The sequence below is a fragment of the Cygnus atratus genome, chromosome 6, assembly GCF_013377495.2.
Source record: "Cygnus atratus isolate AKBS03 ecotype Queensland, Australia chromosome 6, CAtr_DNAZoo_HiC_assembly, whole genome shotgun sequence".
In the NCBI taxonomy this organism is placed as follows: domain Eukaryota; kingdom Metazoa; phylum Chordata; class Aves; order Anseriformes; family Anatidae; genus Cygnus; species Cygnus atratus.
Window position 1 is genome coordinate 25,906,389 of NC_066367.1, and position 25,260 is coordinate 25,931,648.

Sequence of the window (25,260 nt, forward strand, 5' to 3'; positions counted from 1 at the left end):
AGAGGCAGAAGCAAGTAGTGGGAAGGGTGAATAGAAATTTGTGTTTCTTCTTAAAAGCTGTTCTTCTGCACACTTGCTGCAAAAGAGGAAGAACTGAGGTATCCGCATTGTCCCCAAGTACTTACGTGAAATTAAATTTGCACATGCTTATCAGAGGGTAGAGCCCAAGGTCAAAAATTGGGATGAAGACAAGAATAAGAAGTGGATTTAAGAACTGCAATACAAAAGAATGGGAGTTTAGTGACTAGAAAGCAACTTTCAGTAATTAAACTCATAAAGCACTGTCCTCCAGAAATAATTCCATTAAATAAAGGACATGAACAAACACTTTCAAACCTCCTTTAAAAATATAATCATAGTTTGCAGTTCGACGGCTTCTGCAATTTAGGTTTCACAGGCACGAATACATTTTGTTCATATCCTCCTCTCCAAGAGGTAAGCAAGCATCACCAGCCCCATTTCCCTGAAGAGAGAACTGAAGCATTATGTTTTTAGAGAGTACAAAACCCACTGAAATGGAGGCAGGCAACCTTAGGGGCTGTGGTGGGACCTTACAACAGATCAGCAATAATGGAAACATCTTGGGACTTGAGCAAAATCCCAGAGGAACAGGCACTATTTTGTGAGATTGCCAATTTCTCATACTTGCACACAGCACGGGAGCCCCCCAGGAACTGCATTTCTCCTGGGAGGGCAGAGCTTGTCTGCCAGCCTGCAGTGGCAGAGCAAGAAAACAGAGAGCGACGGGAGAACAAGCAAAGAGAGATGCTCAGTCTCAGCTTTGAAGGAAGATTTGAGGGGAACAGAACAGCCTTGTATTTCTTCAGAGCTGCTCAGTGTAGGAACTGTAATCAACTGTGACAATATGGCACCATGTTAGAGCCTTCACATTTTCATTTGCCCTGCAGGAAGGGAGGAAGGAAACATATTTCAGGTGTAACGCTGATCCCAGTGCAGAGCCATGTTAAAAGGATACACAGTTCGTATCCTCCACATGCCTGCACTAGTTCAAGAGCTATTATAGTGGCATATCCTCCCACATCTCTGCATTATTCTGCAGGATTCAACCTCTGTGTTAGAACAGCCTTGGGATCTTCTGAACATCAAGGCAATAAGCTTGCTTAAGAGCTAGCGAGCAGTAAGCAAGAGTCCACAGCACACTAGTTATCAGGAGCACTGCTATTATCTTCAAAAGGACTAGAAATGGGCCACTGGTCTCAGCAGAAAAATAAGAATGAGAGAGAAAAAGAATTTCTAAAAGAATTTCCTACCCTAAAGTATTTTTACCTGCATTTGGTCAGGCTGAAGGACATATATTCCCTGAAACAAAAAGACATTCCAAGTGATTCATAAACACCATGATACGACAGTGTATGTGGTTGATGGCAAATAAGCAACCAGCCCACAGGATAGGCTTTAGCAGCAAAGGTGGTTTCCTCAAATGTTTTTCGTTGACACTTGACACTTGTCATCTACAGACAAATAGTGTGATAAGAATCATTTTGCACAAGCAAGCTGCGCTCAGCCCTTGATATATGGCAGCTGGGACACCGCCTGTCACAGGTACTGAAACCCATCTTTCAGACTGGCTGAGCCCTGACCTGGGTGAGTGGTGAGGAACAGGCACGTTAGTGTCCAAGCTGGGACCTGAATCCAGAGCTTCCTCCCCCTGCTTCTCTAATGGAAACGCCCAAATCCTGCAAGTGAATGCCCTCAAGTTTCAAGACCTCTGAGCTCTGTTGGCATTTGTCCCCAGCACCCCAAAAGGACAACAGAAGAGCGCCCCTGAGCCAGTAGGCTGTACAAACACGCATTTCTTCCCTCCATTTGCCAAAGGCACCAAACGGGCTTTGGTCAGCTGTTCAACTGTAACTTCTTAGTTTGAAGCAAGAGTACTTAAGCTTTTAGAAGCAGCTTCACCCTTGCACCGCCGTGCTTAGCCCCTGCAATTGGGTGAGGCCAGCAGGGATGGATGGAGGGACCCCAGTCCCCAAAACAGGCAGATGAGCTGTCTCCAGGCAGGGGCTGGCATTTGTCTGAACTCCACACTATGCTTTTCATTTGAAATTAAGATGAAAAGAAAAGAGAAAAACATTAGGTAGGAAATGGTACCTTTCTGAGAAAGCACTGCGGGGATTTGTCTCCTGTCTGCCAGGCTTGCCCTGAGCTGAATGTGGAATGACTACCTGTCTCTGCTGGCAGCTGCCTCCTGGGAGAGTAAAAAGCACTGGGCACAGAAAAGAAGCCTTGCAATTAAAAGTATCAGGCAAATACCTTCTCCCCCTGCTACTTTGTGTACACTATACAAATGTGCCATTAGGAAACAAGCCTAAAACATTTCATCTCACACTAAATCACTCCCTGTTAACTCCAGCCTTCCTAGCTGAGTACTTTGGCTGGAGAGGACAAAAACATGGAATTTTGCAAACACAAACTCCAACAAGCCTAACAATGAAATTGCCCAAATGTTGCAGTTAATTTTCACCTTCATGGGTTGGGGCAGCTGACCATGGATGTTGAGAGGGAATGAGACTGAAATAAGCCAAAAATCCATCCAAGCTGGTGCAACAAAAACAACCCAAACAGTTTTCTTCTCCACCAGGGAGAGTTTAATAAGTGACTCCTGGCGATTTTTAGATGTTCTGCTACAGATCACTAAGTGCATGCAAGCACAACAGCAGAAAACAAAGTTTCCAGATACACATCACAAAGACTTCAGGAACTTCCATTATTTTGCCTTTCTTGAGTGGGTAAAATATTACCCACTGTGTAGTCTTTTTCATGCCTCATTTGAATTAATTAAGCCTAATGAGTATCACATGCTGAGAGCCAAATTTTTAATGGGAGAGACATAGAAGGGCTCAAATTTGGGACCTTATGTCAATATTGAACTGTGAAATGGGTATTTATGATCTTAAATTCCGATGTGAACATCCACAGGTAAGATCTAGATGGCTTATTAGAATATACATGTCTGGAAACTGGCCCTGGGTGGTGACATCTTGAGCCATACAGCTGATCCACATTTATCTGCCACTACATCCTGCCATTGACATCTTTGAAGTGCTTTATGGCTACTAATTAAACCTCACCACATCTCTACCCTATGCACAGGATTCCTACTGATCCTTAGAGGCTTCATTAATGTATCACCAAGTCAGCCAGAGCAGAGGCACACAACTATAACAGCTCTCGTTATACCTTGCAAGGGCTGTGTGAACTTTCCCTGACTTCCCCCTTGCATGGGGGGAGCAGGCTGGAAACCCTACCTGCTCAAGGTCACGGAGCAGCCAGTTGCCAGCATGTCAGCACTCCTGACTGCAAGCTGCCGGTGGCTTCCCAGCCCTCGCTCCTTGCCGTGCCAAGATGTGCTGTGATGAATTGCACATGGCCACACAGAGCCCCTTACTTCTGATCATTGGAAGTGCAACTCATCCAGACTCGTTAAGCAGAAGCTCTTAGTATTGTAAGACTCCAATTAAAAAGCAAGAGCAGTGATATTACTACTGGTCTTGTCCCTGGTGACAGTAAGTACTTACAAAATCAGCATTCATCTTTGTGGCTTGCAAAGTCCACCTGGATCCCTAAGAAGAAAACAGAGAGCTGTGAAGCCTTTAAGGCTTTAAGACATCCTACAGAAAACATGGAGATAGAGAAGACAATAGGGCTGGAGGTCTTATTTCCCCTGTCTATTCCTTCCCTTCCCTATACTGCCTGTCAGTAGGCATGGCACACTTCCTTCTCACCATTCTGTGCAAACTGCAAAGGCAGAACCAGCATTGACAATGGGTCAAGCCCCTAGACACCTAGGCGGGGTGTAGCGCTCCGTGTCCTCAGGGTGCTTTGGTACTGTACCTGCTGATCAAACAGCGCCCAGAACATCGGCAGTGGTATGAAGAGGAAGAGAACGCGTGTCACCATTTTAACCTCCCCAATCAGCTGTTTCTATAAAGGGAAGAGGCAGAAAGATAAGATGACAGGACAACACGAGCTTCCAGCCACAAAGCAAGAGAGCTCCAACGTCTCTCTACATGGCAGTTATTCATCGCATTTACTCATGGGCATTTTTGCACTTCTGCATTTCAGTGCAGCACCTAAACTGTCCATTAAGGGTCAGGAGAGTACAGACATGGGAAGGGACAGGACAAGTGAAAGACTGGCATATGTGAGGAGTGGTGTGGCCAGGCCAGTCTTAAGTCTGTCTGCCTCCCTGCCTTCTTCTTTCCCCCTCCAAACCTACCAGGTGAAGCATCACTTACCGAGTACTTTTCTGATGCCCAGTCGAGCCAGTGATCTCTCTTTGGAATATGATGGGAGCGGTTTTTCAGCCTGTTTTTAATAGCAAACTAGGGGAAAAAATAGATGAATAGCTCCCTTGTGCCTGCCGCCTTGTTTAAACTATTTCCTTTCCCTTTCAGAAGCTTTACATATCAGCCCTTGCCACATTTCCAGCTCAGGACTGCCCTCCCCATCCCCAAAGGTACACAGTACCAGATAATTCTGCTGGACAAATCCGAAATCTGCATGTGCAGGACTGGACACATTATGACCAATTCTCTGCAGGAAAGGTTCTGTGGCATTGGTTAAAGGCATGATGTGGGAATGAACAACTTCCTCAGCCTTTCAGAGACAAATCTGGCATTAGCCCCCATAGACTTTCTTGCTTCATTTAAAACCTGATAGGTTATAAAGCTTTGAACATAATTTCTTCTTCCCTTCTTTTCTGAAAGGCACCTGTTGGTTTGACCACTGTGCTGGGAAGGGAACGCCTCATTATACACAGCAATGTCAAAACCAGAACTCTCCCTCCTTTCTTGTTCTGTAGGCCTGTCTTTGCATATTCCTGGTGCAGCCCATGTCTCATCCAGTCCTAGAGAAGCTTTCAAGTTCATTTCTCACTGAAGGAGAAATCAGTGACACCAAATTTTTAACTTGTTTGTTTATAGTGTGTGCTCCAGCCGCTGAACAGACTCTGGCAAGAAGAGTGGCAGCCTCACTTAGACACCCTATCCTTAAGATCTGGCTGCTTTCTTGAGGTAAATCTGTCACTAGCATTAACCTAGGCAAAAAAGAAAACATTTGCTGAATGTTTTCAGCTTTCTGAAAAAGAAACATCAATCTCCACCCAAAACCAAGAAAGTATTTTTGCACATACTATATTCAACTTACACACTATGAAAAATAATTGATAAGGCTATACTGCAACTTCAGCAAGCATCTCTTGCATTTACAAGAGCATGCTCAATGTGCACAATATGAACACGTACTCTTACTGTCTGCTGAACTGATAAACTTCAGTAAAATTGTTCAGCTGAAAAAGAAAGTCACATTTCTGATACTTTGTGAGTTTCTGAATTTTCCTTTCGGTTTCCTGCCTGTCTTTCAGCATCCCCCCCAAGTGGTTCTACTTGGCATCAGTTAAACAGTTCATGGAACTATGGAAAAACAATTGAAATGCTGAAAGAATAAACTGGGACCTAAATGTGTTCCTTATTCCTTCTAGCTCATTAGCAATATATCCAGGAGCAGCATACAGAACTCCAAATGCCCCCTCCCCATTCCCTTTGTGCTTTTCTGATCTGCAGCCCCAGAGTCGTGCATGAAAGAGAAGGAATGGCACATACTTACTCCAATGCATTTGCACACTTCAAGTAAGACATTCCCTTGTGGGGGCATTTTTCTGTACAGCCCACTTCCAGCAATGAACACAACTGAAAAATATTATAATCCAGAAGGGAATTCACATGACTAAAGCTCAGCCCCAACCCCCATATTCAACAGAAATCCTCTCCCTTTAGGGCTTACAGGATTGCAATTTTATCAAACAAAACAAACATACAGGACACCATTCATGCCTTCAGATGGAAGAAAACGCAAGTTCCTACAAGAGGCAGTGTGATTCCTACAAAGTGACTGCCATCTTCTCATAATCTGCTGTGGTACAACATGCACCTCCACATCCGATTCATGCAGAAAACCAGTGCTTTGAAAATTCCCCCATCTATGCTTTTTGTGGGCTAAACTTAAAATACAATCCACATTTAATTCCTGCATCTGATGTTGATGATACCTGTGCTGGAAACCATCCCCGAGTCATTGCAACCACGTGAGGATGAGTGCAGATCCAACATGGGCTCTGTGTATTGCATCTCACACACATTTCAATGGCAACTGCCAGCCCAACTCGCCAAGGCCACTGCCTCACACACTGGTGCTAAGGGAAATTACCTCCACTCGTGGTTTCCATGGAAGGATGTGCAATTTAAGATATTGTTTTGCCTTGTTTTTCTCCCTCAAAGCACAAAAACATATGAAGCAAGGCTTCAAAATGTTGTCAGAGATGGAGCTATCCAATTACAGATCATTTGTCCTGCTCTTTGAGAGCCTTTGACTGCACTGCAATTCCAAAGATGTTAGCAGGGAGAAGCACAATAAAAGCTGAGCACAAAATCCATATAAAAAAGCATTTTAAGCTAACCCAGTCACCCAGGTCGGTCCACAGCCAGTGGAGAAAAGTAGGCATTTTTATCCTAACATAGGAACGCTGCAGGAGATTCACCATTTCTCTTTTCTCACTATGAAGACCATTTATGTCCTGTTTTGACTTGCAGAACTGTCAGAGAGGCATCTGAAGTCAGTTTAGGTGAATCTCAATCAAAGTCACTTGTCCAAAGTCACAGAGTGGGCAACTGCACTACCTCATTTTTAACATCTCTCCGTGGAGTCGTTGGTGCCTCCTAAGGGAGATCGATTAGGTTTGCTGAAATACCTCCTGGGGATGCCACTGACTCCACTGGGAACTGAGGTTCCTGCATTAAGTTTAGCATTTGAAATTAAATAATACCAGTCCTCTCTTATCTTTCAGAAACTGAAGCAGCTCAGACAATCTCACTGTATAAGATTTCCATTCTGCCTCTAAACCTATCCTCGTTTTCCAGCGTCACAGGGAGGGGGCCAGTCAGGACTGGAAAGGTGTTTTCTCCAGTCCTGTGCACTGCTCACATAGTCAAATATATCACATCCAAGAGCATTTTAGCATGTTACGAAAGAACAGAGCTGCTTTGCCAGGACGGGCTGTGGAATCTGGCAGCAGGACACTAGCCAAAAACACATTTCGACCGATGGCCTCACTGAAACTGCAGTATTTACATGTCCATTTTCCCCTGGGCAACTACTACTATCCTGCTGGAAACTTTCAGCACAGAGAAGCCTATGCTGCCTTAAACTGATAGGAGTAGGCCATGTGGGAAAAGAAAAGCTGCTCAGGCCCATGACCACGCACTTTTAGAAAATAATTGCTGTAACACTGGCTGTGGCCTGATGACATTTCTTCAGTGTGCTGATCCTTCTGCCAGATGGAAGTTTGAGGGGGAAAAGCAGCACTCACATTCTCTGGGCGATGAACTTTTCAAATCACAGATGCTATGGTGAAATCAAACAATTGCTTGGTCTCTCAATTAAGCTAACAAGCTGAATAAGAAGTCACCCCATGCTGTGTTTAAACCTCTCAAATGCAGCATAATAAGGGGACTGCTCCCCTCAGTCGCTTGCAACTGTGAAACTAAAGCTAATGGGGTGTCCTCTATATTGGTTACTGAGGAGTAACTGTAAGAATGTAGAAATTGCTAGGTATTTGACAGGGGTTGAAGAAGAAGTCTTGACAGTACATTAATGGGGCTAAGATGCAAGCTTTAGGGAGTAGGATGATTGCGGCTGCCTCCAGACTCTTGGGCAATGAGGGCTTATTATTGCAACATAATAATAGGCTGTCACTATAATTGTGGGAATTACTTCAGCCAAGCAAACTGAGACAGCTCAGAATAAAGTAGCATCTCATTCAGCTTCTTCTGGGATTTCTGGGTGGCAAACAGATTCTGAGGCAAAAGTCTGATCCATTAAAGATGTCCCCGAGCTACAAAAAGCCTGTGCAAAGGTTAGAAATGTCATACTAAGCTTCCCTTCTGTGAATTGGGGAACTTTGAGGACTGCTCAGATGGCAGCTCAAAGACCTGACTTACTGACAAGCAAACCTATAGTCCGTCAGGAGAATGATTTTGGTGCCTCCCTTTGTTATATTGAACAAGGTAACTGTACTGTGATACACCCACTAGACCACTCGCTCACCAGTGTCATGCTATAGGATCGCAGGATGACCACTGTCTGCCCACCACTGAGTGAACCAGGTGTTTTTTCTTGCTGTTCTGAACTGTGAAATTGTTGGACGACCTTGTACCCTTGAGCTTCCCATCACAGTATCCATCCAGAGCTGGTAAACTTGTGCATTTTCTCATCTATAAGTGGACTCACAAATGGTAACTACTACTAGAAGCATTATAGTTTTCACTCACCAAGCGCCAACACCATCAGTGCTGCTGGGACACCAAAAGCCAGTGCATAACAATCCTCTCCAAAACATTTCACATCCCCTAAAAAGGAAGTCAGAAATAAAAGCATCTCATTACAGTCAGACTTATGTTACCTGGGTCTTTGATTTGCTTCCCTTAAATCAGTCACTTCTCTTAGCTTTAAATCTTCTTTGCTGGTGCTTGACACTGTGAATTGAATCTCCTTGAAACAGTTGTCCTCCCCTGACGAGGACAATTTGGAAGCAGGGTTAGTGTCTGCCAGCAGCAGCAGCTGATAATGGGGTATTGATCAGAAGAGTAGAAGGGAAAGGGCAGACAAATAGGTAGAAAGAAGTGGTAGGAACCGTAATTTGGAGAAAAAACAAAACAAAACAAAATCAAAATAACCTCAAATCATTATGTATTTGCATAGATCTAAACAATCAGTACATATTCATATTCATACATATTCATACATATCATTTGTGTTCACATATCATTTGTGCCAGCTTCATGAATTTTTGAGCTAGAAACCCAAATCTGATTTACTAGTAACCTACAGTGGACAAGGCAGAAGGAAAATCCCCTACTCCTAAATAAGTGGGAACCATTAGACCTAATGCTCTGGTTGCATCTCCAGTTCCCTTGCTCTCCTTCCCAATCTCACGAGAGGCTGCCTGCTCCAGGCGTCAGGTCCTGCCCACCAGGAAGCCAGGTTTGTCAGAGCACGGCTTCGACTGATCTGAGGTATGGTTCACCGAAACCCTGGGCCTCTTGGCCTAGCTCAGTTCTCACTTCACACGAGTTTAGCAGGCCAAAGCAAACAGCAGACCAGCAGTGTGGTCTAGGTCTGTGTGCCAGTGGCTACAAATCACTGCAATCTTACATGGAGCAAAACCAAATAAATATGACTAAAATAAACCAACACAGTTAACAGGAAAACAACCCATGAAGCTTTCAGTTGTTCCTGTTTGCTGTCCCTGGGCAGTCATGGTCAGCTGCATAGCTGTGTGCAGTGCCTAACACTTATTTGCATATTTTCAGTAAATTAGCTGAGATCCAACTGGCAGCAAGACCTTATGGACACACTGAACTTTTGACATGCAAAATGAGTTGGACTTCTCCACCTAAAAATATCCTGCACTTCTGCCAAATGTCTAAGAACAAGATTTCTTGCTTTTCCAGGAAAAGCTTTCACACTTAGCAGAAATTGTACTCTTTCCCCATCCTCTCCACCTTATTTCCACGTTGCAACTAGTTTATTGGTACGCTGCGTTGGCACGAGTTTGGATGTTCCAAAGGGACTAGATTTTCATCAGCCCCCTGACTACACCAAGCGAAAGTGCCTCCCCAGGGTAACGCTGGCTGTGGAGAGGGAACATTTGCCTTGGCATGAACATGGGGCTGTAAATGTGAGACAAAGCACAACTGCCCACAGCCTTGTGAAACGAACGGCCTGTTGAAACAGCCGCTCCAAACAAAGAAAGCTTCCTGGAGGCTACAGGATGGAAGGGAAAAAAATTGCTAGTGAGTGTGAAGGCTACTTTGTCCCTGTCCCCATCCCCTTCACCTACGGCCTGCTACCCTCCTGCCCTCCCTCTGCCTCTGTGCCTGTATTTACAGCACGCCAATCCCTTGGTTTCTGGGCACTACAATACAATGAAGGAAACAGCAGCAAGGCTAGAATGTAAAGTAGGTCTTAAGTGGGACAGAGGCCTGTGCTTTGTCCTCAAGGCTAATTGCTCAGGGCTGCAGTCTTGCAAGCAGACCCCAGCAGACATGCCTGGGTGCCAGGACAGAGTCCTCCAGCAGTCAGCAGTGCCCTGTGGGAGGGAGAAGGTGGGGCTCCACAACCAGCCCTGATAATTCGTTCCGTCCTGATGTCTGCCCATGATGCCAAAGATCAATTCCCATCCACAGGTTACCTACGGGCAAGACAGGGAACAATCCTTCACTGGCCAGAAGGAAGTTTAGCTGACCATTTAGTTCTTTCCACTTCCCATATTTTAATTCTACAGTTCAGGCTGGCTTTGAAATACAGCTGGGAACGTGTTTTTTGTGACTTGTCTGCTGCTAGTACCATAAATCTGTTACGCTGCTACGGCAGGATTAACAAGGCGTAAATGCAATACAGTGGCCAATCCAGAGATAATGTAATTTCTGCCATTCAGTTGTCATAAGAGCCTAACAATGAACAGCAGAGTAGTCAGAGGGCAGCTAATTTATTGTCTTATTCTAAATCAACACTGACCTCTTAATACAGGAGTTACAAACGTGGAGATCAAACTTCCAGCATTAATGGATAAATAGAAGACGGAAAAAAACTTGCTTCTCTCCGAGGTCTAAAACAAGAGAAGACAATATCAATGTCACGGCTAATGCACAGCATTGGGCTTGCAAATTGAACGCTATCAATTCTCTTGTTAGGAAGGCTGGGTAAATATTGACACGCAGTGCATAAAATGTTAAGCAAACAAGCTTGCCTTCAGGTGATGGTAAAAGCTCACACAAATCAGCTCATGTTACTTAAGAAGCGCTCTGGGGCTTTTTGGCATTTCGGAAGAAAAGCCACTGCTTGGAGAGTGCTGTGGGATTGGAAGGGGAGAGCATTTACTTATTCAGAACAAGTAGCATGATTCAGATCCTCTGGCACCTAATTCAATCCAATTTGGCGCGGCTTGGCAAGCTCACCATTTGTTCCCATGTCTGAGCTCTTTTTTTCCCCTCCTCTCTTCCTATGTAAAAACAGAAAAAGAAACCTGCATAGATTGAGGGGTTGTTAAAGACAGCATAGATGAGAGAGAGTCAGCAGATGAGAGGGATCCAACAGGCAGGCGATTACCAAGCTGAGGCCAGTCAACCTCAAACTAATAGGGCAAATTAAATCTACAGGAGCAAATTCAAGAGCCTGACTGAGGGTTGAACTCCAAGAGAAGAGTTCAAAATTCAACTGATGTTGTAACATGCTACAGTCCATGCAGCTCTTGTTGATCTTCTTGCCTCCCACACAATTCTCAATTTGGAGGCAATTAAGAATTTGATGCAGAGTTTGGTGCTTTCCACTGAAGTAATGTGTGAAGGGATTCACTCCAAAGCAGTCTTTCCTTGTTTGCAGGGGAGACACGCTGCACAGATACATGCACACACAGTGCTAGACCTCCTCCCCGTGCCTGGGTGGGCCAGTAGAGTGGAGAAAGAAGAGAAGGCAACCTGGCCTACACCACGCTCGTCTGTATCACCAGCTATTGGACATCTGAGCTGGGGAAACCAGCATTTAAGGACAGCCCAAGCCCGGGCAGATGATATGTTTTATATGTATTTAGGCTTCACTCCAAGCTGTCACCAGGTCTTGCGATGGTAGTGGGCAAATTGCCGGGACATGGCTTGGGTAGAGCACCTTAGGGCACCTGAAGCTTTGGTAGAGCTCCTTAGGGCACCTGGAGCCACATCTCTCTGACCTGAGCATGTTTTTGACCGGGAAACTTTAATTCATCTCAATGTGAGGAAGATCCCCAGAGGTCTGGTTTTGCCTCCTCTCCTTCAAACACATCTTGCTCCCTTAGACAACAATAGTCACAAGGCTGGAAAACAGAAGAAAACGTGAAGAATTGCAGTAAATGTGAAGAATTGCGTGTAAAGAGGACATCTCATAAGGAATGAAGCCTGCGATCCCAAAATGACCATGGTGCAGCCAACAGGTACTTTGTATGGCAAGAAGCTTCTTACCGCAGCAGATCATTGCGGGGAAGATGGGCAGGCAGGAGAGCACAGGAGGACTTTCTTTATGTCACCTTGTGAAGTGGGTACTGGGAAGGTGAGGCTGAGTCCCGTCACCTCCCACCAGCACCCATCAGGGGTGCTGGGTGTCCCCTGGCTTGGGTGAACGGCTTTTTGGCTTGCCCCAGCACAGTTATGAAGGTATCCCATCAGCTTGAGTTTTTGGTTCTTGCAGGATTTTATTTCCTAGCACATCTCAGAATCTAATCCATATGTCACTCATAAGTGATTTATCCTGGATTAAAGAACTGGTAGGCCTTACAATCATTATCTCTTGTTCCTATGGTAAACAGCAAACAGCAATGAATCTTACTGCCTCCTAAATTCCATTTCTGTCCTCTCCAAAATTTTTGGATACCTGCTATTTTCTAGTGCTAAGCTAATAAAAGTAAATTTTCTTCTTCATTCTATCTCTGTGACTAGTTATTTGTCACCATAAAGAAATCCAGAAAAATCAGTAGCCTCAGCAAACTCTCCCGATCACCGAATAGCCCTGCCATGGCTTGATATGGTACTGCAGAAGAGTCCTCAGTCCTGACCTCTTCTATTCAAATTCTTATGACATATCTATAACCCTTCATATCTGAACAACTCAGAATTTCTGAGAGTTGAGCAAGACTCAAGCACACAGCTCTCGACATGATAAAGTCTAGAGCAACAATTACCAAAACCAGTGTGCTGATAAGAGGACAGTGATTTGGGGCATCTTATTTCACACATTTACAAATTTCAGAGATGGAAAAAATGGTCAGAGAAGCATAAGTGAGTACAAAACTAATGACCTAGCAGCTTGTAAATTACACCCGAATTCCTTCTTTACTTTCTTAATCTTTGGAGCAGACATACATTAGTAACATGACTTGGATTAGCTAATTTGAGGAAAAGGTACTGTACATTATAATCCTGATCTCCTTGGCAACAGGGAAAAAAAAAAAGAAACAAAGAGAAAGCTACTTAGTACCTTAAAAACCATACCACACTGTTTGAAAGCAGCTTTGGCCTTTAATTAATAAACACAGCAGCCTGTGCATTTATATATCATATCATAAATACAATTTTGTTCAAGCATTCTTAGCCTGGACTGCTAATCGTATAGACAAGGATGCTTGGAAATCTCCTGCAGATAAATCTGCTTTCCCTATCTGATCTCCTGCTGTATCAGTCTCCATCGCTGCTTGTAGTAGTACAGTTCTCAAACTGGCAGATCCAAGAATTTACAAAGCACTCTAAAGAAAACCAGACTAATGGTGCACATTTGCCTCAAAACCTAAATTTGTCTTTATGTGGGAACCGCAGGGGCAATTTATTTATTAATTTTACACGCAGAACTACCACATCCCTAGTTTCCAGATTGAGCAACTAAGCCTGTGCACTTAAGGGTTCAGCCGATGTTTATTGGTGTCCTGAAAATTGATGTCCTGAAAATTGAGGGGGAATCAAACTCTTCATTTTGTTGGGAATTTTCAGAACTTATTTCACCCTACCTGGAGCAGAAGATGAAAGACATAGGAAGTGTTCCCAAACAACACTCTGTAGGGGAGAAAAGTATTCTGGTTGTCCCCAAACCTTCCATCCCTTACAAAATCAAAACTTCTCATTCCTATTTTAAAGACTTAAATTTCCTACTGCACAGCATAAAACCTTTTTTTCTTCTGAAAGACAAAGTAATATCAAAATGGTAAAATACAAACTTTCTATTCTGAAAAGAATGAATAGAGCAGAACATACTGTCCTTATCAGAAGGCTTTTTACAGTTTTCTTTTTCTAAATTAGTTTCCCTTGAAGGCAACACACAGAGGAATGTCTGAGCCTTAGCATTTGATAAATTTGTTGGAGAGGTGTAGTCTGACTGCTGGAGAATGGGCACAGTCCCATACAACCACAGGCAATTCAGGTTTTTCTCTGTAACTCAGTTGTGACTGTAAGTTCGGGATAATAATATTATGTGCCTGACTGGGGTGCTGAGATTCATTAGCTGAAGTCTATAAAACACTCTGAAGATAAGTGGTACATATTATCATACTGTAATTAGGTGGTAATTGAAAGATGCTGGATAAACATTATTAATCATTAATATTCATAGAAGTAGCACTTCTGAAGATGCTGCTGTAACACCTGTTACAATCCTTTTGGGACAGCTATTAGCGCTGCGAGCTGGGATGCCCACATGCTGGTATGCACGCAGCATATTCCCAGAGCACATGTGCTGTACTGCCAGCTTGCTTCTGGAGACTGAGGAGGCTGGTGACCACCAGCTGATTGCTGCTCCCTCTTCCAAAGCATCCTCTAAAGCACCAGGGCTGATGGACAGCACAGGATGGGCCCTCCTGCAGAAGGATCTGCTTTGATAAAGTGACCATGAAACATGTTGGGTTTTGTTACCCCTTATTATTCAACCGTAAGCTTCATCACTTTAGTATGACAGAGTTCATGTGTAGAAAGAACAAGGCTTCTCCACATTTTGAAACTGTCATTCTAGTCTGTTTTATTTATTCGTTAAATGCTGACTACGTGCTGGGACATTGCAATAGACAAACAACAAACTGCCCTACAGGGCTCCCATCCCTTGTCCAAGGCCAAAGGGCCATCCCTTATCCAACTCCACTAGTGCCTTTCCTGACAGACCATTATTCTAGTATCCTTATTCAATACTTCTGCTGACAGAGATTTCCATCTTCCAAAAGTCCCAGTCTTTCTCAGTACTTTTCTTGACCTATTTCTGGAATTCTTTTCCTGCTGTCAATCCTAAATAATCCTTATTGATTTTAAAAGCCTTCTCGTCACAGACTCAAACACTTATTTTCTTCCTTGTAGTAGAGACCTTCTGTGACTCATGTCATTCAGAGAAGTTGCTGATTTGAATACTGTCTTTGAGAAAAATGAAATTTTATGTTAGATCAACATAAATCTAAATGTTTAATTTCAGGTCAATCTGAAAATAATGCTTTTCACCTTGAAGTAGTACTTTCTGACCTGCTTCACTTCAAGCTCAGCCTTATCCCTGGTTGAGCTACTGTGTTGCATAATGGGAGTTTAAGATTGGTGCATTACAGGACATGAGGGCCAGGGCTAAACACTTGTGGTGGAGAATGAGGATGTGAAGCAACTGGATTGTGATTCACAGGATCCAATACAAGCAGAGCTTCCCAGCTCTTCAGAACTTTCCATTCTGGAATAACTAGAAAACGTTCTGGATACGCTTGGTACTAGAACTGTCTTTGAAAGGCTAGAATTTTCTACAGTTCTTTCTGAAAAACACCTAAGACAGACTATGACTGGTGCCTGTTTTGAGGGAAAGTTCCCAGGAAAGCACAGAGCCTGGTGATACAACTTTCTCTTTCATCTGATGTGTTGCACTGCAGTGTGTTCTAATCACACCTGTTAAACTGGTTCTGAAATAGCTACCTTTCCATGCTGTGCCATACAGGATCTTCCAAATACTTTGACATCCAATTAACATTTGGATTATTTGATGCAGTTATGACCTATCCTTCCTGATATCAATCCCGTCCCATTAGTGTTTTCCTTTACTGAAGCATCCCGATTCTTTCAAGTCTCATGCAAACCATCTTACTACATCTTTTCCTAGCAAATGGGACCTTATTCTAGTACAAAAGAATCTGATCACACAAACATCCTCATAAAGTAACCAGACACTGCAGAGTTTAGGAAATAAATGAAATCTTACATGTTCCTCTTCAAACTGGTCCCCACCAAATGCAGAGACACAGGGCTTGATACCTCCCGTTCCAAGGGCGATCAAAAACAGACCAACCATAGACAGGACCCTTCATGCAAGAACAAAAACAACACCATTGCAGAACCTTTCCAGTGCTTAGGAGAGCATGTTAGTGTCACCCAACCACAATTCCTCTGATATCACTGTCTTTTGCACATGGGCAGTGATGATAAGCAAGCTAAGTACCAAAAAAAAAAAAAAATAAAACAGTTATCCTCATTTCTGTATTCAGTATCAGTCAATTAACCAAAAAGTTTTTGTCAGTTTCTTGCTGTTCCAAGGCCCAGTGGACATAGCAGACATTGAAGAATCAAGGGATTATTTTTCACTCATCTGAGAACAAAAGATTACAGAGATCAATTGAGGAAAAGAAAAAAAAAAAAAAAAAAAAGAAAAACAAAGCCTTTGCATATAGGACTTCCAGTTTGAATAACTGAAGCAAAACTGTTTGAATTAGACTGTTGGGTGCTTTCCACCTCCCAGTGCTCCTCAAAATCCCATTGTTGGCCTGACAGCAATGTCTGTATGGAACCAAGTGTCAGGTCTGGGACAAAAGAAAAAAGAAAAGCTGCTCTGTAAACCAGAAACTCCTGCTTGCATGCACGTATTTTTAGAGCCCCTAGTACCTAGGCAAAAACAGCCTGGTGGTTTCAGAGACACCAGCTGGAGAACTACTCTGAAATTCCTATCGGTTTGGAATCTAGAGGGCAAGAAGGGCAGTACCCTGGAGGCAACACAGACAATTCAATTCCTCTGTCACACATCAGAAAATGTGTATTTAGGGGTTTGTGTTCCCATGCACACAAGGGGACCTTGCTGAGCTGGGCACCAGTGCTGATGAGAAAATGAGGGAAGAAGGAGGCTGGTGTAGGAAGTTGGATGGAAGAAACAAACTCCAGCAGCATGGTGTAGCAGACAGGCATGGTCAGAAGTCCCTGTGTCACAGGGCTCGGTCTCAGCGGTGTTTTCCAACTCCTCCTGCTGCATTCGCACTCTGAACACCCTCTTCTGCTTATTCAGACATCCCAAACCCTTCCCTGGTAAGAGCAACCCATGCACGGTCCCCAGACTGCTGTCCTCATGGAGGTGAAACAAATGACGGTCCTGGGTCAGCCACCTACCGCTGCAACCTCCTACAGCGTTATGGCTTCGACAGCTACTTACACGTGAACCGCCTGGTTGCCCAGGGATGGAATTGCGCCCACTGACTTGATCAGATGGCCGACCACGTACACAATGGAGAGGTAGATGATTGTCCTGTGAACAAAGCAAACAGCTGTGACTGAAGGTGCTGGGTGATGTATGATCTGAAAACAGAGTGTGCCTGTGCTTCCTGATATGGAAGGTCTACTTGGCAGATGCACAAGGAACTGCTTTGTCCATATCTCTGGTATCACAGACACCTATAACTCTTCTGTGTCAGCACTGAGCACACTGGAAGAAAGAGACAGTCAAATGGGTTGAGATTAAGGAGGGAGGGACCCTATTTTCTTTGCAGAGGTTGCTGGGCAAAATAAACTAAAAACATTCCAGTCTTATCATGCAAATAGATATAGGCAAATAGGCAAGCACTGTTCAAGTCCAACTCAGTTTCCAGACTACTACTGACTGGCAGTTTGTAGCATGCACTTAACTGAATCCCTACGCTGGAAGGCATCTGTAAAGTCTGTTGCCCACACCCAACCCACCTGACTGCCACATCCAAACTAGTGGTGTGATTTTCCTGTTACAAGACTGGTTTGGATCTCAAGTACCTCTGAAGGACTGAGCTCATCTATCTGCCCCAGGCTCTTGAGTGCATTACATTCCTTCATCATCTTCAGGATTACCACAGCTATGTATTTATATGCAGACTAAACACACACACAGGGAACGGAAGGATGTGTTAGGAAAGAGGTGCTAGAAGAAAGCCAATGAGCTATTGGGCACAGATGTGGTCCTCGACATATCCAGACCCTGGCTGCAACAGCTAACTTAGAGCCACAGTAGATCATTCCTAAAAGCCCCTCTAATCTGTTATCCTGTCCTGGGTATTGGCCAGGCCCAGCTACTACAGTAAAAGCCACCACCCATTAAGACATAGGGAAGTCTCTTATCCAATGCACAAAAATGTGCATAATGATTTATCTTCTCACATCATCCTGCTGCAAGATTAATACCCTCAAAAAGCAACAAACATTGCTAGGTGAAACCTCAAATAATGAAGTTAATAAAATTCCCAATTGTTTTTGTTTGTTTTTTCATTCTAAAGGACAAGAGAATAACTAAAATTGAGCACAAAGAAAAAAGAATATTGATATCCCTTTAAAAGCTCTCTGCTGAAAAGGCAGACTGCAGCTGTTTTTTTCCATGTTGAGGCTCTCCTGCCAGATGCGCTTAGTCCTATAGAGAAAGGTTCGGCTGCACTTCATCACTCTGACAGCAAGACTCCTCAGGCAGTGAACAGACAGTGCCAACGAAAGAATGTCCTGTATCCAGCTGCTCACCACCACCCTGGGCAGATGATGGCCCCACAACTTATCAGTCTAAGGGAGGACTCCTTAATTTTCTCAGGGAGAGTTTACCTGGTTATGCTCTAAGGGAGATGATTTGAGTGAACCTGGGTTACTCTGGGACAAAAATGTGTGCACTCACACATCCCCTGTGCTGAGAAAGCATAAGTAAGTGGGTACAATTAGTGACATTGCATCTGAAACCACTAGATCCAGAAGATGACACTGCTTCCTCACCATCCTTGAGTCTGTCTCAGCAACAGATCTCGGCAAGCTGAGGGTTAACCACTACACCTTAGATTCCTCGAGGTGCATGCAGAAGGAGGGTGGAGGAACCTGGTGTGATTTAATTTGTTTGAACTTTGTTGCCTATTGGTCCTTGGGAAAAAGAGGAGCACAGAACAGCGTGAGCAAACAGCTCGGCTGTTCATCCTTTAACAGAGAGGAGCTGACCTTTGCAAGCACGTCTTTGCCGCACCCTGGGCAAGCTCAAAACCTGGAGCACATGCAGCACTGAACCTCCTGCAGACTGCATGGCATAAATGTATTCTGTATGAATTAGAGAGATTACTTTACTTACTTGTATTTCCCCAGCCACGAGTCTGCCATGATGGCTCCAATGACAGGTGTGAAATAACAGAGAGCAGAAAAGGCATGGTACACAGCAGTGGAGAGATTCTCATCCCAGTGGAAGAAGCTTATGAAATACAGCGTCAGGACAGCTAAAAGGAAGCGAGCAGACCACATCAGATAATTAACGTGCATCTCTGCAGGTTAGCAGGAAACTACATCACAGTGACAAGAAAAACACTGATTTGTGTAGCAGCTATGAGTACTGTTGTGGAAAGATCTGTGCTTTCAGACCTGTTCCTCATAATCCCTGACACAGGAAATGCTCGAATGAGATATGCCAGTACCAGGCTTTCTTTGCTCATAAACATTTATGTTTAGCTGGAAATTATATTTTCTATCTTATCCTACCCTAACCTGTAGTTCTGTTTATGCATTTTTTCTATTTGCAAATTAGGTGCCTGTATGATTCAGTTCTCTGACACTCTGATTGCACACAAGTGAAACACATCACACACTGGAAAACCACGTTCAAGACAGAGAATCGTATAAAAAATTAAATTGGAAGTGACACTGGAGGTCTGTAGTCACTACTTCTGCTCAGAGAAGGTCTAGCTTCCATGTTAGGGCACATTGTTCATGCCAAAATACCAATTTACTTTGAAAGACAGCCGTGACCACATACAGCACAACCCTGGAACACCAGGCTGGTGTGTACAGAAGCCCAGCGATGGAAAAGTCTCTTCCTAGACTCGGGCCACATACCTCTCATGCCATAGTAGGAGAAGCGCTCGCAGAACTCGTTCACCACGATGAAGGCAATGCTCAGGGGGTAGTTGGAACCACAGAGTTTCTGCGGGAAACAAATTAGAAAGCACCAGGTTTGTGGAAGCTTTCACCCACAGTGCCTGGGCAGCAGAGAGGAGGCCAGTCCCAAACCCAAGTGCTCACTGCTGCCTCTATGGCCTGTGAGATGGATCCCCTCAATCTTCACAGGTGTGAGGAGACCCCACAGCTGTCTTGCTTTGGTCAGGGCTCCCCAGTGAATCAGCCTGACTGGTGTTGGCCCGGTAAGGAAGCCCATGGGGACTCACAGACCACCAGCTAGTGCCCACCATGCTTGCAGCTCCAGCAGAAGGGTCCTACTGCCTCTCTGCTACAATATAAAACCCCATGGAGATGCAAAACCACCTTCAGATGCCTTTTCTTCCTACACTTCACATGTAGCTACCTCCCTCCCCCAAAAAGCTGCCTCTCCTCGCACCAGGCCTTGCCTCAGCAGCTGACAGACCCCAGGGAGCTGCTCCTTCCCCTGCGACCACTGCCCTCAGTGTCTGCACCCCAGTCTCAAACTGTGTCACCATGTTTCCTGAGGCAGAGCATCAGCCATAGCCTCTATTGCATATTCTGAGAATGCCATCATAGTTATGGATAATTCAATTTATTAATCAAAATTTAAACAAAACAGCTACAGACTTCTCAAACCTGTCTGAGCCTGGCCACTCTTTCACTGAATCCAACTTTTCTCCAGCTAAAATCAGAAGTTTCTGAGTGAAATACACGGCATTTGGACAGCCGAGTCTTAGCACGACCTTGTGCGGGCCCCCAGCCCTCTTGCTGCCCCCCGGCAGTCCCAGCTAAGCAGCTGGGAGCTGCTGGAAGCTGCTTAACTCCACTGCCTCGCAGCAAGGAGAGCAGGTTTTCAGAGCACTGCCTGACCCTGCCAGTTAGTGGGAGAGACGGGCTGGCCCTGCACAGGGTGAGGGATGAGGTGGGTGTGAGATTAACAGCTGCGTTTTTATCCGTGGTTTTAAACAGCCACGGTGTGGGCCTGTGAAGTGAGATGAACCCTTCATATGCATTTCCGTGCCTCATGTCAGAAATAATGAATTCCTGTAGTACTTCCCAGAGCCCCAAATGCAAATACAGATAAGAAAAGAGATATGTTTATTCAGGTTAATTCCACCACGAGACCTGAGCTTATTTGGATTTCCCAAGCAATGGCATTGAGGTTACAAGACTCTAGGTAATGATGCGAGACTATAGAAGAGCCACAGAAGAGAAGATGCTGGCAGTCTGCAAAAACACCAACACCCCTAACAAAAACCCACTTTCCATTATTTAACCCAGCATCTCTAAAGACAAATATTTTTGTCCTTGTCTGAAACACTTTTCTCTCACTATTTGTGGAATGCCTTTTTATTAAGAAATCCTTGGCCTCTTTGCTTTACTTGAATAAATATGTGATTATCCATTTCATTTATTATTTATACTGAAACCATTGTGCTCAACATATGGCTTGTAAGACAGAGTGGGCTCCCTTGGAAACTGCACTGGGGCCTCCTGCTTTGAGACCAGCCTAAAAACGGTAGCATATATAAGCTGCAAACACACAAACACAGAAACAGACACACACACACAGCACCCTTCTCCAACAAGCTCTTCATAATACAGAGGAAAAGCTGTAAGAGGCAAATAATGTTTCCTGTGGGTGCTTGGAGGCATTTTTTGAACTTGGAAGTAAAATGATATACTGGGGATATTTTTCTTTCTCTCTTTCACAGCCCTCGCTATCAGCACTCATGAGATTTAATAACGTTTGATGGAGATGCAGAGCGTGACTCTACAAACCCAAGGCAGCCAGGTGTCGGGGTCACTGCTGTCTGAGCTCACCGCTCCACACCCGATGCACAAGCCCTGCTGGATTCAGCTCCAACAGGAGAAGGTACAACATGCCTCGCTGTAACCTGCAGCGACAGAAACCCTGGCAGCGGCCCACTTCAGCCACTCCTGCTCTGGGAGAGGCACCTCCTAACGATGAATAGGGGCAAGCAGGGAAAGGAGAGCAGGAGGCAGTGACTTCCCAGCCAAACCTGCCCAAGTGCCTGAGCCAGCACCTTGAGTAATTGCTTACAAGCACAGAGCAAGGGACTTACAAGCAGGGGTACTTCCACCTGGCCTGTATGCCATGAGACAGCATCGGCACACGCAGAAGCCCTGGGGTATTCACTTTGCTGTATCACTGACCTGCCTACGGCCTGCCTGGACATCCAAAAGTGGGCGGCCTTCATCCATGACGAGAGCTGGATGCAGTATGCTGGCTTTTGCAGAGAAGGACCTTGCTCAGCAGAAAGCCCCAGCAAAAGCAAAGAGGCTAAGCCCGGATTCAGGAGCACACAGGTACTGTGCTGTGCTTAGCTAACTGCGGTAAGCCTGGGATCTGTGGGATTATGGAGCTCTTAAGGATACAGTGGAAGTTGATAGTCTGTGTCTTCGAGGGGAAAAAAAAAAAAAAAAAAAAGGTCATTTAAAGTGCCAGTGGCAGACGTTTGTTTTCACCCCTCTCTCCTGCTGGCTCGCTGCAAAAGGGAACTAAGGAGCTGTGGATAGCCAATAGTTACTGTCTGCACACTACTTCACGTTGTGAGCTAAAGATTTGGCTTGCTAATGACATGACTGACTGCAAGAGCAAGTATTACCACATTGTCCTGCAAACCAAAGCAGGTGCAGAACAAGCCCTTTTCTCCCCCAAATCAATGCAGCGTACAGCACTTTAAGGCCAAGCACCCAACCAGAATTAGACTGAGAATCTACATAAACATCAAAGCTGCAAGGTAAGAAAACAAGGAGCTGAATCTGGCTCTAGCTCACAGCCAAAGCTGTAAACCTGAGGCTCTGGCACAGGCATCAGTGGCCTGTCCTCTGTCCCTGTCCTTCCTTCTGCTGGGCAGAAGCTGGGGACCCTTCCCTGGTGTGTCTCAAACTATGCAAAAGTACAGCCCAGTTCCCTCCCTCCCACTCACATCATCCCCCTTCACTTCACTGAAGGAAGTCTTTTCCCACAAGGAAAGGGGCATTTAGGAAAAAGGCAGCAGTGAAAACCCTTACTCTTTTTCCCAAAGATGCAGACAGTTAATTTTTTCCCTTTAAGCTGTCCTTTCTTAACTTAATCAGGTTAGTGCAGGGATTTTTGCCTTGAGTTGCTAATGCTTATTTCAACTCTCTGCAAGAAAGGGCGTTTGTCTCTAGCTAGAGCACAAAAGAGGAAAGAACAGAGAGATCTTGCAACGTTTAGAGCAAGCTGAGCAGAAAGCAAAGAAAAGGAGACCAGCTGTAACACTCACCGGGGATTTTTTCTGAACAGGGAAATCTCCTTTGGGGGGATCATCTCCTGCAGAAATAAAAGTGAACAAAGTTTCCTTGGATTCGTTTCTCTGAAAAGCGTTCATCTCCCCTCTCGCCTTGTCTCCCACCATGCTATGTGGCTGTGGTGAGTTGACTGGGAAGATTTCCAACCTCAGGCATGAAGTTTGATTCAGTTTGAGTTAACCCTAATTGAGCACATTTCTGCAGCCAGGGCCGAAAGGGGAGGGAGATGCCGCTAGGAAAGACAACTGCAGAGTTCAGGAAGAGTCAGGGAGTGCAGCCGAAATCGTTCACAGGTTGGGGCTGTCAGCACTTTGTGGCACAGACCTTCTGTTTGCTTGGCATGCCCTCAGCTATCCTACGTGCATCAGCCCAGCACGGCACTGTATGCTGAACAGATGTGAGCTGCATAAAAATCCCGAGCCCCAGCCACCTCTGGAGCCTGCAGCTTGAGGAGCAAGGCGTGCATCTCCCTCCCAGCATGGTAATGGCAGGTTTATTCTGCAGGGATCTCGCTCCACTGAAAAGCCACACACCCATCCCAAGTCATGGCCACTGAAACGCTCATCACGCCAAACCCTCGGACGTTGGATGTCACGGACGCCTGCACTGCGATAAATCATTTCTTTGCTGACCTGGGGTACCTTTCCACACCAGCTCCCCGGAATGACCTTGCCTTCCCCTGGGGGCAGTTTAATGGCACAGCCAGCACCCCGGAGCAGCCCCAAGCCCCATCTCTACTTCCTATACCCAAAAGGCCACCTCCACCTCTGGGCTCCCTACGTGACAAACACTTCCTACGCTTCCTACTCCCGTGCAACCTTGCTTTTCATCTGGGTCACTTCTCAGGTGTCACAAACAGCCTCCAGGGAGCTAGGACTCATTAAACCCACGAGAATGACCCAAAAGCATACCCAAAGCTGGGGGCAGTGCAAGGAACAGGCCTTGAGCACTGTGGTCCTGTCTCCTGCCCGCCAGGCCAGCACGTACTCGAGTCCTTGCAGCCTAACACTGTGTAGAAGGCAGCAGGAATATTTCTGAGCTGGCTGGGGGTATCTCTTAGCCAAAGTATCTCCAGACAATCCCCACTAGAGGCCTGCTGTATTCTGTCAAGCACAGGTGAGCAGGGCAAACACAGCCAAGTTATTAAAGGACTACAACAAAAGCAAGACAGAAAAGGTTTCTCATCCATTCTGCAGGGCTCCCACGCTGATGCAATGCGATGCCTTAATATTTTCAGCATCCTGCAGCTATATTTTCTGTGTGTGTACGCAGCCCTGTGCTTTACATAAGCTAAAAGATTTCTTTTTAATACTAGCATGAAAAAACACATCAGTCGGTGGGATTAACACGCTACTTGTCAAATACACTGCAGAGATGTTTAGGCCATTAGCTGCCAGGAGGTTTTCTCAGACAGAAAGGCAGAAAAGGAATTCAAACGTCTGGAAATAAATGGCAACTCATGCCAAACAGTGAGAACAAGTTACGGAGAATAAATCTGCAAGCAACTCAGATACAAGTGATTTCAGAATAATACTCGATAGAAGGAGACCCGTGTGGCTGGGATGAAAATTGGGAAGGAATCGTACCACAGATGGAAATAAGGTGGCATTTCTGAAATGAGTATAAACAAACAGATCAAGCATAGAGTGATAGAGGCTGAAAAGCTAAGGCACAAAATGAATTACAGCTAGCGGGGGACACAAAAGGCAATAAGAAAAGGTGTTAGAAATGCTGTCAATATTGGAGAAAGAGGAAGGGAAATGAAAGTCTTATTTAAACTAGAAAACGAGCAAACAAAAGCTCATCCAGAGAAGCCAGAAATGTTGTGCTCTTTTTGTCTGTCTTCGCTTAAAAGAAAAAGAAAAAAAAAAGAACCAAGATACTTAACACCATTAAAACGAACCAGTTAAATATGGGTGAAATGGGACAAAAACCACTTAAAGAATATTTGGGTATTCAAAATGTGCTCAAATTTTTACAACCTGATGAATTTCTCCTTCAAGCGCTAGATGCGGTTTTTGAGCCACAAGGCAGGAGAAGCTTCACCACTACCTTTAAAAAGGCAGGTTGGGACAGCCCAGGCATGTTCCTCCATAGCTGGGGAGACACCTGATCAGATAATCCCTTCTATAAGCACCAAAAGGAGAGTAAGGATTACAAAACAGCCATTTTGGATCTGCAAAAGTGC

The 25,260-nt window shown here is 44.8% G+C and overlaps 1 protein-coding gene across 1 annotated transcript in view; it reads right to left on the minus strand.

The window, feature by feature from the left end:
* Positions 1–23,179, minus strand: part of SLC15A2 (solute carrier family 15 member 2) — a 37,569-nt gene extending 14,390 nt beyond the window's left edge. Inside the window, exons 1-13 of the mRNA XM_035571224.1 lie at positions 23,048–23,179; positions 19,689–19,776; positions 18,934–19,075; positions 17,026–17,118; positions 15,811–15,910; positions 10,597–10,687; positions 8,349–8,426; positions 5,629–5,711; positions 4,260–4,346; positions 3,856–3,945; positions 3,540–3,584; positions 1,288–1,320; positions 126–214 (exon numbers count right to left, since the gene is read on the minus strand). Of these exons, the coding sequence (XP_035427117.1) occupies positions 126–214; positions 1,288–1,320; positions 3,540–3,584; positions 3,856–3,945; positions 4,260–4,346; positions 5,629–5,711; positions 8,349–8,426; positions 10,597–10,687; positions 15,811–15,910; positions 17,026–17,118; positions 18,934–19,075; positions 19,689–19,776; positions 23,048–23,179 (1,151 nt within the window). The remainder of the gene's footprint in view (positions 1–125; positions 215–1,287; positions 1,321–3,539; positions 3,585–3,855; positions 3,946–4,259; positions 4,347–5,628; positions 5,712–8,348; positions 8,427–10,596; positions 10,688–15,810; positions 15,911–17,025; positions 17,119–18,933; positions 19,076–19,688; positions 19,777–23,047) is intronic.
* Positions 23,180–25,260: the final 2,081 nt, after the last annotated feature.